The following is a 20,367-nucleotide window of genomic DNA, read 5'->3' as shown; positions in this document are numbered from 1 at the left end:
GAAGAAAGGAAAAAAAAAAGGGAGGTGGGGTGGGGTGGAGTCAACTATAAACAGCTTGCTAACAACGTCAACACCAAGAAGGGAAAAATAAATGTTTCACTTGTTACTTTCTGGGCGTTTGATGTCGCCTCATCTCATGAAAAATATCAATTTTGAGTTCAATTGACTCTCGTACTTATTTTAATCCCACAGGCTTTGGTCTGTTAGGCTCGTCAATGTCAGGGGACAACGTTTTAATCTCTGCACCTGACAGCGTCCACTGCTCTAGGTGCTGTATTGAAAACTAGCTGACATCGTGTTGTCCGTGTTTTACCGTGAGTGTGTGTCATTAAGGCGAGCCCCCAGCGAAAGATATAGTATTGACGATGATATTTATCACTGGCTTTAAAACAAAGCTTATATCAAGTCACTCTGTCTATCTGGTAAAAACTTTGTAGGCTACACGTTATTTCTCCCACACCCATTCTCGGATCAAGTTGAAATTTTGTTCAATTATTCATTGGCATAGACAATACATAAATCAATAATAAAAAAATAACCAATTAGTCAATTAATTACTGATAACTTATTATTTTGTTTGATACCAACAAGGGAAATTAAACCTTTAGTATTTACATATAGTATAAGTATAAGTATGTAGAGTTTCGTCCCCTTAGATACTTGAACACGTTATTTCTTCCAAATCCATTCTCGGATCAAGGTGAAACTTTAAATATTACTTATTGTACCAAACAAAACATGAATCTATTTTTAATAATAACCAATTAGCTAAGTAATTATTGGTAATTAATTATTTTTTTTTTGATATTGAAATAACTTCTACATTATTGAGATATAGTTTTAAGTGAGGCGCTCTTTCCCTTAGATAATTTACAAAGCTTATCTCAGCTCACTCTGTCTGGTACAAATTTTGTACGCGTTATTCTCCCCCTTTTCCTAGTCTCGGATCAAGTTGAAACTTTGCACAATTATTCATTGCCGATGACAACACATGAATCAATAACAAAAATCGATCAATTAGTCGTAATTAATTAATTATGGAGACAGTATTTGCTGATTCACAATAGTAGGGTCTAATTGGACTACAGCGCACTGAGAGTGCTAAGTCCTAGTACCATGAAAGTGGTGCTAAACAAACAATCACAAACACCAATAGGCAGGAGGGCGAACCATTGAAAACAATCAGGAACAGTAACACCCCGACAAACAAGCGATTTCTCGACACACCGTAACTAGATTTTTATTAGTATCCAAAATACGAAATAGATATGCTTGAATCAGTTTTGGCCTTAAGGCATAGGCAAACTAGGCAGCCGCTGAAGTCCTCCGATTGGTGGAGACCTCGCACAGGACCCAAAACAATTTTATTTTAGAGAAGAAATAGCGAGACTTGTGCCCTAGTGTTATTATTTTAAATGAATTGTGTATTTTTTTTTCACTGTTTATTTTTTATTTTTCTATTTCATTTGGGACCACCAAATCACTTCATCTAGAGCCTCCTATTACATAAGGCCGGCCCTTCGACAACGCAAATATGTTTCCCAATTCATCACAATATGTCAATATAGGCCTACTCTTGTTTGAAAATTCAAAGATACCTTATAGCCGATTCCAACATGAGCCCTATTCTTGCGAAATCTTGCCTAGTGCCGACCCTGATTGTCGACTGGTAGGCCTAAATTCCCTAAAGCTAGTAATAATAACATCTAAATCTAGCCTAGCCACCAAGGGCAAATATTATGTACAGAAAATATTTTAGTGATTGTCTCCCTGCTCCATTATGTCCAGATGATGCTGCTTACTGTTAAAAATGACTTACTCCTCGATCAGCTTAAATAAAAACAATCTAAAAAATAAAATGAAAAGAAAAAAACATATTTTTTTTTTTAAATATATTTGACAAGTCCAAGTTTACATTTATATTTTTTTTTTAATTATAATAGTAAAAAAAAAAATCTGGGATTTTAAAGTGCAATTAGTGTTGAATTTAGCAGTCCATTAACTTTTCTGTCACTGTTGTTGACTTTCTAGGAGGACTGACTATAGCCGTATAGGGATTAAGTCTACTAGTGATTCACCTGACAAAGATCTCTGATCTAGACTAGATCTTGAAATCTAGATCTACATTTAGGAATATATATCAATAAAGGGTACAAGAAAATGCGTTTATATTTCATCTTGCTTATCTTGTTGGTTGTTATTGTCTGTTTAACCGAGGCCGACAAAAAAAGTAGAAGGCGAAAGAAGCCAAAAATTGATGGATTAGAACTTGATGTGGATGACAACAATAAAGCAAATGAGAAAGATGATGATGTCAACAGCAATGACGATGAAACAAAAGACATGGATAATAGATCTCGATATTCCAAAAAGTACAGGAAAAATAAATTCAGCAGGAAAGGCAAGGTATGCATTAAAAATAGGATTATAATTTAAAAGTTAACGTTAATAAATATAACTATTTTAAACTAGATCTATATATAATTGATCTATCATTTCTAACTAAATCTATAAGCCTAAAGATATTTTTGAATGTTTATCTTTTCAATGTAGATTTCCTTTTGGCTGACACTCTTTTGCTATCAACATTTAAGAATCTAGATCTATATAGATTACATGAGTCCGTACAACTTGCTGTTTTAACATAAACATAGAGTTGAATCTAGGTGCTGAAACAAATGTGATACATACATATATTAAACATAAATGAATAGCAGCACCAGGGACCAAGTTTTTAAGATAGAAAGTAGTGAATTAAAATGCTACGATAATAAGAGACTACGCTGACCAAGGCTCAAACCAGTGACTCTGGAAGCGACACCACCGCCTAGTGATAAAGCACTTAGCGAACTTAACCTCTAGACCATCGCAATGTCCAAAAAAACATTCTTCTGGTCCAGAGTCATTTCGCCCGTATGCAAATATATACATGTGTGTATCAAACTTGCTGTTTTATGGCCATTACAAAATTAAACATCAACATCACATTACAGTGGATCCCTGGACACATTGGCGACATGGGAAATGAAAGGGCAGATAAGCTTTCAAAGGCAGGATCATCTATGGAACAACAAGATAGACCTATTAACTACCTCACCTTAAGGTCAATCTTAATCAACAACCACAAAGAGGAGTGGCTCAACCAATGGGAAACACAGGCAGAGCCATATACAAAGAAATGAACATGCCAAACAAACTGGACAGTATTGACTTCCTCACCCGCAAAGAGCAATCTACAATCTTCCAACTATGGACATGACACACACCTCTGTTAAATTACCATCTCAATAAAATAAATCCCACGCAACTCCCCCTTTGTAGACACTGCGCCCACCCTTATGAAACCGTAAACCATATCCTCTTTGAATGCCCCTTCCTAATCCACATTAGCCAGACCCTACTACCACTCCAGTCCAACATAACCAACTCCCTGTACAGCAGGGCTGAACAGCACACTTTTTTTCCTTGGCACAGTCTGCAAAAGAGCTGACAGCTCAGCAGCAAAAAGCTGGCTAGAAGAAGAAGAAAGAAATGGCAATTACATCTTTATTTTGATATATATTAAATATGAAACTAGTGCTCTGTATAATGTGCTTGTCCATTTTCCAATGATTCTGACCCAAATTCCTTCCCTTTAGCTGTCTTTTTATGTGAGAAAAAAAAAAAATTCAAATTTGTAAGTTAGGTTGTTGTTTTTTTCCTATGTTACCAGGATGACTTTACCTCTTCCTAGAGTTAATACTATATTTTTTGGTTGGCTAAGTCTATGCTAATGAGCCGGCTAACATTTATTCTGTTTTTGGAGCTGATTTATTTGATTCATAATCCAAATTGTTTGATCTCATAATAAAAAGTAGAAATCACAGTATATAGATGAAACAAAGTACTAAGTAGAAATCACAGTATCTAGATGAAACAAAGTACTAAGTAGAAATCACAGTATAAAGATGAAACAAAGTACTAAGTAGAAATCACAGTATAAAGATGAAACAAAGTACTAAGTAGAAATCACAGTATATAGATGAAACAAAGTACTAAGTAGAAATCACAGTATATAGATGAAACAAAGTACTATGTAGAAATCACAGTATAAAGATGAAACAAAGTACTAAGTAGAAATCACAGTATAAAGATGAAACAAAGTACTATGTAGAAATCACAGTATAAAGATGAAACAAAGTACTAAGTAGAAATCACAGTATATAGATGAAACAAAGTACTAAGTAAAAATCACAGTATATAGATGAAACAAACTACTAAGTAAAAATCACAGTAAATAGATCTAATTACACTACAGACTGAATGATTATTAAAATAAAATTACATCTGACTGACATAAAGTTTTACCCTGATAAGCACACTTGTCTCCCATTTGGAGTATTCAGATAGACTTTCCTAGAAGTCAAAGTGACATTCAAATTTTCTCAGGAGATTCATTCATGCTTGTCAGTCCAACAGCGCTCAAGGAAATAATGTTTTTCAAAACATTCATTACCCAACAACCAGTGGGTCAGAGTGTACATGGCAGATCATTTGAAGAATCGACCACATATAGAGGAGATGAAATACTTTCAATGGCCCAATGAAGAAAGACTAGAAACTTTCATCACAACTGGTGATCTCTCAGATTGCCATTTAGCAGAATGGGGAGCGTTAGAACTAGTGACTACCATGCATAATGAGCCACCCATGGAAACCAAACAGGCAGATAGTCTTCCTGACCAACTCTAAAACAATTCTTCAAAGCTTGAAAAACTCTCCTGTGTCAAACAAAGCTCTTGTTAACCTTAACAACAATAACAAGGAAATTGTTCTCTGATGGATCCTAGCAGACATTCAACTAGAAGGAAATGAAATGAAAAACCTTGCCTACTAGACAAACATGGAAGAAATGATAAACTAAAACAGTCAGAAATTCCTCTCTAGCCAAAACAGATAAAGAAAATTTTGAGTAAAATAAACCAAATAATGGACCAGTTTTGACACAATTAAAATATAAATGCTCCCGAAACTGAAAATCGAGACTCGTGAAATATGCCCATGTCCTTCAAAGCTACATACTTTATCAAGAGGTCCAAACATTATACTGGCTCCAAAGCATCCTTATAGAAGAAAAACTGTGCCCAGTATAAAGAGCTGCCTGATCTGGAAACCACTGGGCAGTTAATATCTCAGATTAAGACTGGTTAAATCTAACTCTCCAATTTGATAATGCAGAAGAAAAAGTGTAACAGTATTTTCTAATTTTGTGCAAAAGAATAATAGTTTAGTATATATGATTGATTATAAGTATATTTCAAAATCGGTGTTCAGTTGTACTAACACTTAACTGAGTTTTAAAAGTTTTGGATGTTCCTATAGAAATGACGATTATTACATTTTATCCCAGCCCAGAATTCCTGCAGAAGAGCAGCGGATGGAAGTGGGCTGAGTTTGAAATTGCAACAGTCCGAAGTGCATACCACTTGAACAGCAGCCACACAGTGGAACTAATTAATTTTGAAGCTTTGAGCCTTAGAAATGAGAAATTTGGAATCATGTAGCAGCAAGATATGAAGAGCTCTACAAGTGAAATCTGGCTATTAGATGGTTGCCATAAGATTTAATGAACTTGTTAAAACTGTATTACAAAAAACATAACATGTAACATTTAATAGCAGCACTAAAGTACTTGAGGGCCACAGAAAACAGAAACAGATGACCTTTACATCATCTGCCTTATAGATCGCAAGGTCTGAAAGGGGAACTTTACTTTTACTTACTAGAGTACAATACTTATTGAGAGAAGCAAAGAGAATATGGTTAAATAAAAGCTTTGACAAGAGCTACATACCTCTGTCAAAGATGATGTACCAGGCTAAAATCTGTCTTGACCACCCAGGTTCCACCCCAAAAAAAACTTTTGATTTGAGTCAGTAGAGTTATCTAGACCAATGTGTCATCCAGGGTCACATGGTTACACAGTTCTATTCATGTTTCATTAGTCTTATTATAAAAACATTAACTACCGGTATCAGAAATATGAAGCACATAATAATGATAATTGGCGATTCTGAACATAAAGGATTAGTGCTAGACAGTTGTGACCTACATATTTTCCCACCCCTAATGTAGGCAAAGCCATTGTCTGCTGGGGGGTCTTTTTAAGTTTTCTTTTCTTTGTGTCCTGCATCTTTTGTGAGAGCAAAACAAATGTTAAAATTCCAATGTTATTAATAATGTTCCAAAGACCCCAACTAATAATAATTATATAGCGTTGATGATTTCGTTAGGGGTGAATTGGATAAAATACCTGAATTCCATATCTTGCAAATGGGATGTGTTAGTATAAGGCCATGTCTTGTGAATGGGATGTGTTACTTTAAGGCCATGTCTTGTGAATGGGATGTGTTACTTCAAGGCCATGTCTTGTTTATGTGATGTGTTACTTTGTTTAAGACCATGTCTTGTGAATGGGATGTGTTACTTCAAGGCCATGTCTTGTTTATGTGATGTGTTACTTTGTTTAAGACCATGTCTTGTGAATGGGATGTGTTACATTCTAAAATGACATGTTTCTTGTGTGTGTGTGTTTATTACATATATAATGTGAATTCTGTTAGTGTTTGCACTATATTGTTATTGTTATAGTAGTAATATGCTGAGGTGGAAAGTTATAGTCAAACTGAATGTCCATTTGTTTGGATAAATAAAATTATCTTATCTTATATCTGAGAACATTAATTTCCCTACCTCTCTTTTCAGTTTGATCAGAGGAATCAAATGTCATGGCTAAACATAAAAAAAGGTAAATGTATTGATTTTTACCAATCTTGGGGATGTTTATATGCACCATCAAACTAGTAGTTGAGTAATCTCCCTCTGTGTTGACCTCCTTCAGTCGTAGAAGGACTATGGTTCATCTCGTAGAACACTTTTTCATGTGACTGGAGCCATATTCTCTAGAAACATTTCCATCCACATTTATCGTATCACAGTTTAAGGTGACATTTGCTTTTGTAGTAGAGAAGCAGCCATTTTTAGTTTGGCATGCTTTTGTTCCAGAGCTGAGGCTAATGCTTTTTGGCTGTCCATAGCTTTCTTGGTCACCATCTCTCTCCACATAGTGCCGTCTAGGGCTATGTCTTCCCAGTAGTCAGCATCATTGTCCACTGCTTTGAGGTCCAGTTTGATTACATCCATATATCAGAGGTGGTGATGATCAGTTTTTCTTAAGCCAGAGTTGACCATAAAGGATGACTTTTGGGGTACGATTGCCCTCCATATGACAGACATGACCAAGCCATTTTAAGTTTTCTCATCCCCTAATAGAGTCTCATGAGTTCTTTTCCTTCTAGTGGTTGCCATGTATATTAGTTTAATGAGCTGTTTTCCCTTCTAAAAATGAGTGCCTTCACAACTTTAGTAATACAAATTTATTTATATTATCTTAGTTAATCTCAAGAGTTATTTTGCTTCTAGTGATAACTAGGATGCAATCTTCTGCCAGTTAAATGAGCTGTTTAACCTTCTAAAAAATTCCCTACTTTAATTATACAGCTTTTTTTGTATTATCTTAGAATCTTATATCTGGATATAAACCCTTTAGGTTTATGTTCTATCTATAATTATTGAGATAAATGAAAACAATGTTTTGGTCTTGTGAAAATAGAACTTCATCTGTTGGACCATTGGGGCACCATAGAAGATCTGTCGACCATCTTTCTCCATTCCTCTTTGCTTTAAATTTAAAAATAACAATGCCAAATAGTATTCTGCATAACATGACAAATTGATGAAGTATGCATGTTTGTCTTCAAACTCTATTTAGCTTTCAAAATGAAGATTTTTGATACTTGGCAAATGAAAAATTAATGATGATTATAAAGGTAGAAATAGGAAGAAGAAATTCTAAACTAATTCATGCTAAATATGTGGGTCTTTATTTTCTTGGACTTTAGGCTCAGACTGTGAGATCAAGTGTTCTAGGAAAAGTGTGTGTATCACTGGACCTATTGACGACAAACCTATCTGTGTTAGCAAGAAAGATTTAAAGAAGAGGTGAGTTTTTTTTCTTTTTTATATTTAAATTGTTAGGCCTACACAATAGATTTCAGAATGTTTTAAACTGTCTCTAACCTTGTTGTGTGGATATCAAGAACAATGAACTACAAACTATCATCACCCAAGTCTTATCTTGCTCAATATAAAATGTATATTTAAAGCCAGATTGCTTGTGATAACATTCAATTCAAGATCCATAAAAAATAATGCACAAGGTAAAGTAGGGTCTGCTATAACCTTCACATCTGTAAAACAACATAAACTGCCTATTAAATCTTAAACAAATTGATATATATAGTACATGCATTCTTAACTGTTTTTTTTTTTTTTAAATCAAAAGTTTTGGATTCAAATCCTTGTGAAGACTGGGATTTTTAGTTTCAGAATGTTTAGGGCGCCTCTGTGTCCAGCCAGCTCTAATGGGTACCTGACATTAGTTGGGGAAAAAGTAAAGGTGGTTGGTTGTTGTGTTGGCCACATCACCTTTTTTAACCGTATGCCTCAGAAACAGATCATTTGACCTAAAGATCGCAAAGTCTGAAAGAAAACTACTTTTTTTTTTACTTTTCTATGATACTCTTTTGACAAGTAATTTAACTTATCATATAAATAAATGTTGTAAAATAAAAAATATATATTTAGCATTTCCCCTTTTTAAAAATCTTATCTCTATGCTTAGAATTAAACTAACATTTTAGAAATCTTGTTTTAAAAATAGTGTGTGTATGAAAAAATAGTTTTTTTTAATGTTAAAATAAATGGTAAATATTCAGGAGACCAAAAGTAGCGCTGGAAACTATTTTGAACATGATACAGGAAATGATAAAATAATAATTTAATTTATAGAGTGCTATTAACAAACAAAATATAGGCTCAAGGCGCTGTGCTGAAATCTGATTTTCAATATCACTTTTTAGTTTTTAAAGTTTTGAACATGACAGACAATCAAACAGACTTATCCTTTTTTTTTTTTTTTTGGGAAATCGCAAAAAAAAAACCCAATAATTTCCCGGTATTTAAATTATTAAAACCTATTTTTTTGTTTTATTAGTTTGAAACTGTTTCATCGCTATGAGAAGCAAGAAATGAAGGCTTCAAAAAAGTTTAAAAAGAATAAGTATAATCATGCAGAGGCTGAGAAATACCCTGCCAGTGATGAGAAAATAGACGTTGATGTTTCCACTGAGGTGTCTGAGGTAGACAACGTGAAGCCTGACATGCAGAAACCTGTCCTGGTTTGTAGTTTTAAGGAGCAAAGAAAAATTAATTAGTTTTATATTTTATTCAAATAGTAAATATTAAGATTATAAAATAATGTGCTTATGTTTTATTATTAACATTTATTTCAAAATACAATTGGGGCCATTAATTGATAACAGCAATGTCTTCGATTCTGAAGATTAAGGATGATTGCAGTGTTTCATATGACTATGCAAACACAGCTGCTACCTGCTTATTTTTCCACATCTAATGCACAGCTTTTTTCACCATGAGACTGAGTCTATTTGAGTTTTCTTTTCATCTTTTGTGCCTCTCTTCGGCAAAGGCTTCTTTCATTAACCCCATTAAAAGTCACATGTTTTGGTATTCTTGTCTTCCCAGAATTCTTTAGTTTGTTAAAATGTTCATTCTGCTTAAGTTCTCCAAGATTTTGTCTCAAATTGTTATTGTTGCCAACTTGAAATCTGTATTTATGCCAGTACATTAGATTACAATTCACCCCTTCCCTTCTTCTCTCTACCAGCTCCTTCATTTCAACTGTTTGTTATATAAAAAAACTTTTCCCTATCATTCTACCTTTGACATTTAAAAAAAATAGAATGTTATTGTGTATAAAAGTGTGAATGTAGTGTAGCTCCCCAGCGGATAAAATAAAATTCATACAGAACAAACTTCTGACAGTCTCATCAGATCACTTGCCCTCACAAACTTGATCCATAACAAAAAATGTTAAAGTTTGATCACTTTGATGGATACAACTACATCATGTAACAACTTATTTCTCTTCGTTTCACAGACAGGCAAAGTGATACCAAATAGTGAAGAAAATGAAGGTAAAGTTTTTGTTTTGTTTTTTAACTTGGTGGTTCCAGAATTATACAATCTGTGCTTTGTTACCAAAAAAAAAAATTGATTACTTTTTTGTTTTAAATAGTTTTATTAGTTTTTTTTTATTTATTTATTTTTATTTTGTTCTTTTTTTTATAAGTTGTCTGTCTTTCAAATCTTTATGTTGCTATTTAAATTAAAAGTGTTTTTAAAAATGTCTGTCTTTCAAATCTTTATGTTGCTATTTAAATTAAAAGTGTTTTTAAAATATAAACACGTTTTGAAGACTGGGGGATTAATATGTAAAAGCATAGTAATAAGAAATTAACTAAAATATATTCATTACTCTAGAAAATCTTAGATCTCTTGAGATTATTTTTACTAGACCATTAAATGTATTATCCTTTTGGGTCTTTTTCCTATATAGATATCAATATCTCATATTGGAAGGTTCATATATCATATATATATAATATCATGTATGATACCAAATTCTTGCAATGTGTCTCAGAGAAAAACAAGCTGAAATAAGCTTCAAAGTTGAATCATGTGTTTGATTTACATATTCTACCATTCAGACATTATTAGGTCAAAGTCAGGGAAAACTTTCTGCTTTGACTTTCAGAACACAAATATCATGAGTTAAAAACCACAGAAGTACTGGTTATATTTGTTTTATATATCTGTAACATGGAAAAAAATGTCATTACTTAAGTTAGCATTCTAGAAACACATCAAAAAGTTGAATAGGTTTTCAGACTTTTTTCCTAATTAGCTCCTTCCCATTTGTACAAAGCTTACATCCTCTCACTTTGTCTGGTACACATTTTGTACACATTATATCTCTCACTTCCCATTCTCGGATCAAGCTGAAACTTTACACATTAGTAATTGTCCCTAATACATGAATCAATACAAAAAAATTGACCAATTAATTATTTTATCAGTTAGTTGTAATTAATTAATTTTTTTTTATAGAGACTACTAGCTAAGGGGAGATAAGCATGGTAGATTAGGTCGTCGCCAAAAAATGTGAAATTAACACTAGATAACTATAAAACCTTCTCTTTTCATAAGCACTTGTCTAGAAGCTTTGTGGTTTGCTTGTTTCAAGTCCACAGAAACTGCCTTCCAGATACACTTCCTCCCCAACTGGTCAACACACATAAGTTTCTAAAAGCATGAAATCAGGGGCGGACTGGCTATATGGGCAAACGGGCAAATGCCCGGTGGGCCGGTACCAAATGGGCCGGTCTGGTCGCGACCAAAGAAAAAAAATTAAATGCAGAAAACTTTTGTAAAAAGTGACAGCAGCAAGACACAAAGGCTCGAACACGTTATCTTGTTGTTTTTTTTTAAATTATTATTACAATTAATTTTGTTTGAAATTCAACAAGAATAAAATTTAAGAATTACACTATACACTGTAGGTGTTATCATTTGCAATACGTTAGACCGTACTTTCTGCTATGCACCAGCGGCATGGCCATCAACACTACTTTGATGTCTTCGAGACTGTGTTTGGCCTGATCATTTTGCTGGTCGGCTTGGGCCTTTCATGGCACTCCTATTTTTGTTTTGCTCCTTCCCTCACCCGTCTTTTGATGGTTCCATTGAAAGTTAACAAAAAAGAGGGATGGGATAGGTTAAGTTAGAAAACATTGATATAACGCGGCAAAAGGGGAGACAATTAGCTCTTTAACAAAACTTAAAAGAAGCTAACTTAAACACATACACACAGCCGCGAAATTGTAAACCACCCAACCTATTCACAGCTCAATATGGGTATAACCGTATAAAGTTCTAGTTTCTGCGATTTGAAAAGAAAAAGTAAGTTTCTTGTTGTTTATTTGTAATAACAGATCTAAAAATACTACACTTAAGGCGTACAAAAAAAAATAAATTATTTAGAATAATTAAAACATAAATCTAGATCGACATCAGTATTTGCATCGTTATGATTAATGGCAAACTTATGCTTAGTTTGAAGTCATTTATGATGAAAATTATTACAATAATTACACTAATTTATATAGCGCTGTCACATCCAATATTTAATGAAAGGAGATTTAGAATCATTTATATTCTAAATAATATATTCATATACAAATCGGGTTTTTGAGAATGTACTAGGACGAAGCAAGAGCTTTTCACATTTAGAAGTACCTCTCTAACCGTTCTGCTTTCTCTTATCTGGTAAAGGAATATATATATATAGCCTATATATATATATATAGTTCGTCCATCGTAGTTCGATTATGACCACTTTGTCACCCAGTGGGATCAGGGCTTTGCACTGGGGTTTTATGTCTCCTCGTGTGGCTGGAGAGACCTATGTGAGCCCGGAATGTTCGGCCGCACACTGGGCAGGTTATTCCAGCTGGAGCTAGTGTCAATGGCCTTGCTTTTCTTCTCTGGCGTTTTTCTTCTGCCAGCTTGGTTATCTTTTCCTCAGCAACCTGTGCGCCAGTTTTCACAGCGCGACGCCATGATGCTCTGTCATGTGCCTCTGTCTCCCAGGTGGCTGGGTCTATGCTGAACGTCTTCAGAGAAGCTTTGAGGGTGTCCCTGAAGCGCTTTCTTTGACCACCTTGTGAGTGCTTTTCTTCGCTTAGTTGGCCATACAAGAGTTGTTTAGGGATGCGGTGGTCTTCCATTCTGCATACGTGTCCTGCCCATCGCAGCTGGGACTGCATCAGGATTGTGTGGATGCTTTGCAGACACGCTCTTTGAAGGACTTCAGTATCTGGTATTTTGTCTTGCCATTTGACATTCAGTATTTTTCACAGACATGTCGTGGTAGTGATTCAGTTTCTTTGCATGTTAACTGTACACTATCCATGTTTCTGAGTCATAAAGCAATTTAGGGAGGACGACGGCTCGATAGACCCCTAGTTTTGTATTTGTGGTGATACCACTTTATAGGAATGGGTTGCCTGAGTCAGCCAGGAAAACCAATGACTTAGCATATTTTAAGTCACAGATCAACATGCATGACTAGATTGACACGTGAAATGCGTAGGACTTGATTATTTTTTTTTTTGTAGAAACGTCTGTAATCTATAAGTAATACCAAAACGTTTGAAACTCATTAAGGCTGCTATTGTAGTGTTTATAGTGTTCAGACTACATACATGTATAAATAGAATACATTATGTAAGCTTACGAAAGCATACATCCAGTTTTCGATGCGTTATCAAACTTTATATATTTTGAATAGAATTAGGCTTACACCTATGATAAAACACATGGGCGTAGCCGAGAGGGGAGGAGTTCAAACCATCACCGGGCTCAGATCTCATTGTCTGAAAGGGAAACTTTACTTACTTCCAACTTAAGCAAACTACAGTCACCAAATTTCATGAGCGTAGCCAAAAGGGGTTTTGTGGTTTCTTTCCCCCCACTTCCAATACAAAAACTAAAGCATTTTACCTTTTTCTACCAGTCGCTGGACTCCACTGAATAGAAGATTTATTTTTTTAGCGGAAGAGTAGCAGGCTAATTGCACTGTAGATACCTTAAAATATGCATTTTTTAAAGCATAAAATAACGAAAATAATGCTTGGGTCCGGACTGGGGGAGCTTACAGCGCTCCCCCAGACTCCCTAGCTGTCCCTTGGCGGTGTATACTGCCTTTCACTAATTATAGGAAGAGAGTATTCTAGGGTAGAAAAAAAGTTTGAGAGAATGAAAGATAAGAATGTAATGAAGATTAATTACATATAGACACACACTAATATATATATATATATATATATATATATATATATATATATATATATATATATATATAAATTGCGGACCGGTTTATATGGTAATGCCCGGGCCGATTTTGATACCCAGTCCGCCCCTGCATGAAATTGAGCCAAACAAAAACAATGGATAAAAATATTTCCAATCCAACAAATTTATTATTGTCATTATATCTATTCATTATATCTATTCAAAATTAATAAATTAATTACATGATTGATTCAAAATAATTGATACAATTAATTTTTTTTTTTTTAAAGTAATTTTTATGTTTTATTTCTTCTTTTTGTTAACTTTTAGAGTACATCTTGGATAGTTTTGTTGTTAAGTTAATTAGATTTCTTCTGAGCCTCAAAGCTTAGGAGATATTCTATACCCTTGATGTTCTGACTGATTTAAGCAGTCAGAATATGGCAGACTGCTTCTAAATTGTGTTAAAAAACAACTTTATGTCAGAAGCTCTGCTTTGTAAACAATGTAACATGTGACACATTAAGTTTAGGACTGTAATACCCTGTATGTTCTGTGTAATACAAGATATCTTTCAAGTTTAACCCTTTTTTTTTCTCTATAATTTCAAAAGCAGCCTGTACTAGCAAGCAGTTTTCCCAAATGAGGTCTCGGATGATGGGCTGGTTCCATTTGTTACATGGTCAAGATAACCAGGCCAGACAAATGCACGGAGGCAATATCAAACACTTTTACAAGCATGTGTCAGTCAAAAAGGAATTGAGAGAGTATGATGGTAAGTGAGGATTGAAAACTGGTTTCTGAATCTAGGAGACTCATTAATGGAGGAAGCATGGAAAATAATCTCTCTCTGTGTAGGCTGATATATAGATTGAAGAAATGTATCTTTTCAATTGTTAATCTTTACATTCCTTTGAGCCAGACGGTTTTATTGGTCAGTAGTTAACTGGTCTTTAATTGTCTGCTTTCTAGTACTGCTTTTATATATATAGTCTCTATTAATATATATATATATGTCTTATTGTTATATTTAAGATTTAAAATAAAATCATTTTTAAAACATTTTGATTGAAGAGTAAAGGGTTTGTTTTTTTAACTGATGATATGATTTGGATTTTAAATCCTGGGAAAGGCTGTGATTTTTTTCTTGTATTTTAGGACACCCTTAGTTTCTTCTATCAAGCTTTAATGGGTACCAGATGTTTTTTTTTTCTTTTTTTTTGGGGGGGGGGGGGGGGGGCAAAGTTTGTCTTTTTCTGATTACATGAAAGGAAATCTTTCAATTCTTCCTTTACACGTATTTGCAAGTTTTAAAGTGTGTTTTGATGTTGATCTTCTGACCAGGTCACAAATGTGAGTGTCTGAAGTCTGCCATGTGGCAGTTCCATCAGATGGATAAGAATGTGGATGACAAGCTGAACTACACAGAGATGTCAATCCTCGAAGAGAACAGCATGGAACCATGCATGAAGCTCTACCTTTCAACCTGTGATCATGATGGAGACTCACATCTGTCAAGCAATGAGTGGTGCTGCTGTTTTAGTAATGTTGGTAAGTTTTTCAATATATAGATAGCAACAGTAATTTATGCTTGGCACTAAAAAAAATTCTTTCCAGCTTAACAATTTCACCGGGAATCACCTCTACTGGTAGACGACTGGTGTCGCCGGGAGTCGCAGATTTTGGGTTTTCATTTACCCATGCATTGCTAGTTTTTAAATACCAGTAGCTATTTATACCTTTACAAACTTTGACCTAAGAGAGCGATAGTGACATTATTTTTAGATTTTTTTTTGTATCTGCAGCATGTTGGATTGGATTTTTAGGATCTTTTGAAAATTACATTCTTTTTGGTAGCCTACAAAAATGTAACATATTTAGGCTAATGTGTAGGCTTGTAGGCTTTAATTGAATATGATTTTAATGGGAATATTAATGTTTTAGCTGTAGAATAAGGAAATAATGATTGGGGTAAGTGATTTAGAGTCTAGTAGTGAAAGTGAAGAACAAATGGATGCTAGATATTTAGATCAAGTCAAACGGGAGATCAGAAGGCAACTAAATGTGACATTATATTTTAATGTTTTTGAGCTCTGTAGGCCTATTTTTGAATTGAAACATGATGCTAATCCCTAGGTCTATTTTTTTCTATTATAAAAAAATGTTTTTGTTAGGTTTTTTTTTCTGTGAATTTAGTCAAAAAATAGATTTAAAAAAAAATAATTGATACAGGGTTATATCCCTTCTCTTAGGGAATTGGCAACTGCTTAGTGGCTAAATGGTTAACTGTAAATAGTTTGGTTGTAGCTGTGCATTAATTAATTTTTCTTTATCAATAATTTTTTAGTTTAATTCTTCTTGTACATATTTCAATAAGTTAAATTGTTTAGTGATGCTTGAACTGAATGTTTAGCAGCTATCCTGTCTTGCTTCCTTGTGTTAGACGCCTCCGTGCTGTGTCTTGTGCAGATAAGTCGAAACGGGGGTAACAATCAAATAACAAAATAAACAGGCAAAAGGCCAACAATATAAAGGTTTAATATTTAATGAAGGGAACTGTCGAATGTTGCTAAGTTAAATATCTACTTCAGAAATTAAAGCCGACCTTACTCTAGAGCTGCCAAAAGTCTTCTGTTTACTTTCGTTACCATTCCAAAAATCCTAGTCTCATTTTTACTAGTTGTTTCCCAGTCTTCTGTTTACTTTCGTTACCATTCCAAAAATCCTAGTCTCATTTTTACTAGTCGCTTCCCTGCCTCTAAGCGAAAAACTTTCCCTTTTGATGAAACAACATTTCACGCACAACTCCTAATTGTGTCATAACACTTGATAAGAATATTGAGTTTGGCCCTGAAAGTCCAGTGGTTAAAGTGTGGACTTCCTATTGACCATCCATAGAGCTAGAGGCTGCAATCAATTATTGACACAAATTTTATATTTTTTTTTTTTGTTTGTTTCAGTTGCTCCTTGTTATAAAAAAGTTGATGAAATCATGAAATCAGGAGAACCAGGTTTGTTTAGTATTAAATTTTGTGTTAAATTTTAATTATATCTTACCTTGTATAAATACATTTTATTACCTCCGGGGTGTATCCATGTATTTAGTCATTCATATTAAAAAGATATTTAAACTCAGTCGTTTGTTATCCTGGCTGTTTCAGGAAACTCTTTCTATGCCCAGCAAACAATTGAGTTCTTACATAAGTTTTTCTTAGCATATAGCGCCAGAAATTTGTTTTCAACTTTTTGAGTATTTTATCAGCTTATGTTTTATAGTTCTAATTTATGATATTTTAAGACAATTTATATAAATTGGTGATTCTTGAACAATTTTACATAATTAAAAAAATGTTTTTCTAATGGAAATAAAGATTTTCAGAAAGATCAAGCAATTTATAGTCTATTCTATATAAGCTCATTATATTTCTCACGGCTATGGCCAAATTTCGATTCACTGTGCCCCCGCTGCGGGGAAGAAGAGGAAACTGTGCCTCATATCCTGTTTGACTTCCCCCGACTTGCAGATCTCCGTCTAGACAGGTCTGGGAAACCCAAAATTCTCGACCTGTATGGCAACATTTATGCACTACGCAAGACAGCAGGGTTTCTGTCCAGGGCTTTTGCAAGAGAGGATTTGAGCCTCTCAAGCCCTCACTCAAATGGAATTTTCTATTGGTAGGTGACATTGTATGTGAGTGATTTCAAATGAAGAAACAAGAACTATATGTCTGAAGTTTATTGATCTAAATGTTTGGAGTTATTTATGTAGTTGATTGGCATTCTCCACACCGTTGAGTCTGCAGTCAGCCTTTCTGGTCCTCGGTCATTCCATCTACTTGTAGCATTCCTGAGAGCTTACAGCCTTAGGTCACTAAGAAGTTGACACAACAACTATCTGTTCTGTTCATTAGCTTGAATTGATGTAAGCTTTTGTTTTGAATATTTTTGGTAGTGACTTTCAAACCACGATGTGACAGAGAAGGCTATTACATGCGAGAACAGTGCACCAATGAGAAGGATGGATCCTATACCTGTTGGTGTGTGGACTACAACGGGAATGAAATCAAAAGCTCTAGAACTCAAGGTCGAGCCCACTGCAGTAAGTTTCTGTTTTAGAGGGAAAATTGTTTGTTTTGGTTAAAAATTTGCAATAAAAACCTTCAAGTCTTTTCAAGACTTTCAAAAATTTGTTATGTATGAAAAAAAAAAAAGGATGAAGTTATGAGTTTATTTTGTGTTTTGATATTGTATCTTTATCCTTTATATTTAAACTGTAAATATTTTAATTTCTTTTTTGCTACTTTTATTTTGCATTGTTTTCATACATACAGTATTGTTAATTCTGTTTAAAAGATGGCTATTTAGTGTGTGATGTTTATTTATTTGTGTTTTTTATTGCCAGGTAAGCTGGCTATGAATGGAAGTCCAGCCATCAAGAAATCTTGAGCTCAACATTCAACTGTAACTTGACCTATGGATCAAGATCTTCTTGTTGACATTTCTTGTGACATTTCTTTATTAGAAATTATTTTATTATTGATACCATTTAAAAACATTGCAAATATTTTTGTATCTATTCATATTTTCAAAATCTGTTGGCATTTCATTCAAGAAACTTTTTATTTACATATTTTGTTTTAGATACTTCTGTTACTGTAAGATAAACATGTGTAGGACGTAATCATCTTCTTTTTTGAAGTAACGTCTGTATTTCATAAGATAAGATATTATTGAAAAACAAAATGGAATTTATTATACACCTCTACTTTTACATTTAAATGATCTCTTATTGTGAAAATCAAATTTGTTGTCAAATTGGTTGAGTCCTATTAGATAATACATTTTATTTTGACGTAGCCAGAGTTATTTTTCATTCCATTGTGATTGCAAAATGTTTTCCCTCTAACTTCATTCCATAGAAATATTTAGTTCAGTGATCAGGTGATGAACTATGCTATCATTAGAATGTAATTAAGAATAGGCCAAAAAAAAAAGGGTGAGAATATTTTAAAAACAAAAAAAAACAGCTTAATTTAGTACAAATAAAAGTTTAGGTGAGACCTGGCATGAGCAGTGGTTAACAAAAATGTCATGTGATAAATACAATGAGAAACTTTACTGACCAGTTCTAATAACTCCAAAAGTTGAATGCTTTCTGCTCCTCTAAAAATGACCCATGAGAACTGGCTGAAAGTCTGGGTTGAAATATCTCAGTTTATCTAGTTTTAAAAAATGAGTAGCGGTACTTGGTGGATAAATCAAGGCTGCAGATGAGAACTTCTCTTGCCCTGTTATAGGGACACCTAGATCTCATTGAGAGCTTGACTTAGTTGAACAGGGAGCATTCATTGTACATCTTTTTGTTTTTGCCAACATCAAGATTTAGAATATGGACTCACATAGATGATTATATATATAGACACACACAGAAATGTAACATTGCTTTAATCCTCCATCTTCCATTGAGTGATGAAACATCTCCCCTAATCACTACTAACACAGCCCATTACATAGTATAACTGAATTATTAATAATAGTATAAGTTATATTATTGTTAACTTTTTCTAGTTGTTTCTTGTATGCCATATTTTGCTTACACTAAAGTAAACTGCTATACAGAGAGAGTTGATCCTCTCTTGTATTTAATTGATGTCATCACATAAGTTTGTTTTCTTAACATTAAAAAGTAATAAAAATTGTTTTTTTTTTAAGTAAACACGAAAATGTTTATATTTGACTTTCACCCATACAAAAGCATTATTGGTGTTTCTGTGTGTTCTCTGTGCTTACTAGTCATACAATAGTGCTCTTTGTATTAGGCAACTCTTGCTATAGTGTCGGTGGTGTTTGGACTTCATTGTAGTTCCAGATGTATAACACCTTGTTCCTATATTGAACATTGTGCATAGGTTTTGTGTGTGATTCATACTAAAGAATTTCTTTTTTCTTTGCTTTAAGAATTGATTTTTTAATTCTCAAATTGTATTTTTTTGTGAACTAAGACGATTGAAATACATGAGTGAGTTACTATTTTCTCTAGTTATTGTATTTTAAAGAAAGAGTTAAGAAAAGAATGTAATATTGAACTCAATTTCACACTAGTTTTGAATGTACATCAATGTACTCTCACTCAAAAAACCTAATCCAAAAAGCTTTTCTTTTCCTTGATATTACTCAAATAGAAAAATTGTATCATTTACAACGAAAGCAATTAATTTTTAATTGTGAACTTGAATTTGTTTAACTCCTGTTCTGTTCCGCCATGATATTCAAAGCTGTTCATTAATGGGAATGTTTTCCTTGTCCAGATTTAACTTTTAGCTTGAAGCGTTCTTGTATATTTTTTGTTTTTACTTATTTCTGTGAATCAAAAACTAGCTGACTCTGTACTTAAAGCTATTGCTGAAACAAAACCAATGTTTACTCTTTTAATGTTATCTATTTACACTTCTATACTCTATATATATTACTCTTCATTAAAGATAGTTTAATTAATTTAAAATGTTTGATTTTGTTTTCATTGAGCTTTTTTTTTTCTCTCCAAGAAATGCA

General features: G+C 33.6%; 1 protein-coding gene across 2 annotated transcripts; it reads left to right on the top strand.

Annotated features, from left to right (window-relative positions):
• The first annotated feature begins 1,962 nt into the window (after nucleotides 1-1,962).
• LOC106058044 (testican-1-like) lies at nucleotides 1,963-20,317 on the top strand. 2 transcript variants are annotated; one of them, XM_013215431.2, is made up of 10 exons: nucleotides 1,963-2,406; nucleotides 6,745-6,787; nucleotides 7,941-8,040; nucleotides 9,095-9,278; nucleotides 10,061-10,097; nucleotides 14,432-14,590; nucleotides 15,160-15,366; nucleotides 16,776-16,826; nucleotides 17,768-17,914; nucleotides 18,218-20,317. In XM_013215431.2, exons 1-10 carry the CDS (start codon nucleotides 2,161-2,163, stop codon nucleotides 18,259-18,261), a joined length of 1,218 nt encoding a protein of 405 aa, XP_013070885.2. In that variant the 5' UTR covers nucleotides 1,963-2,160; the 3' UTR covers nucleotides 18,262-20,317. The 2 variants fall into 2 exon arrangements, with proteins under 2 accessions (XP_013070885.2, XP_013070879.2); XM_013215425.2 differs by having other exon boundaries at nucleotides 14,429-14,590.
• Nucleotides 20,318-20,367: the final 50 nt, after the last annotated feature.

Source organism: Biomphalaria glabrata, chromosome 2 (assembly GCF_947242115.1).
Source record: "Biomphalaria glabrata chromosome 2, xgBioGlab47.1, whole genome shotgun sequence".
NCBI lineage: Eukaryota > Metazoa > Mollusca > Gastropoda > Planorbidae > Biomphalaria > Biomphalaria glabrata.
Note: the sequence above shows the minus strand (reverse complement) of the source record. Positions and strands in the feature narration are given on the sequence as shown.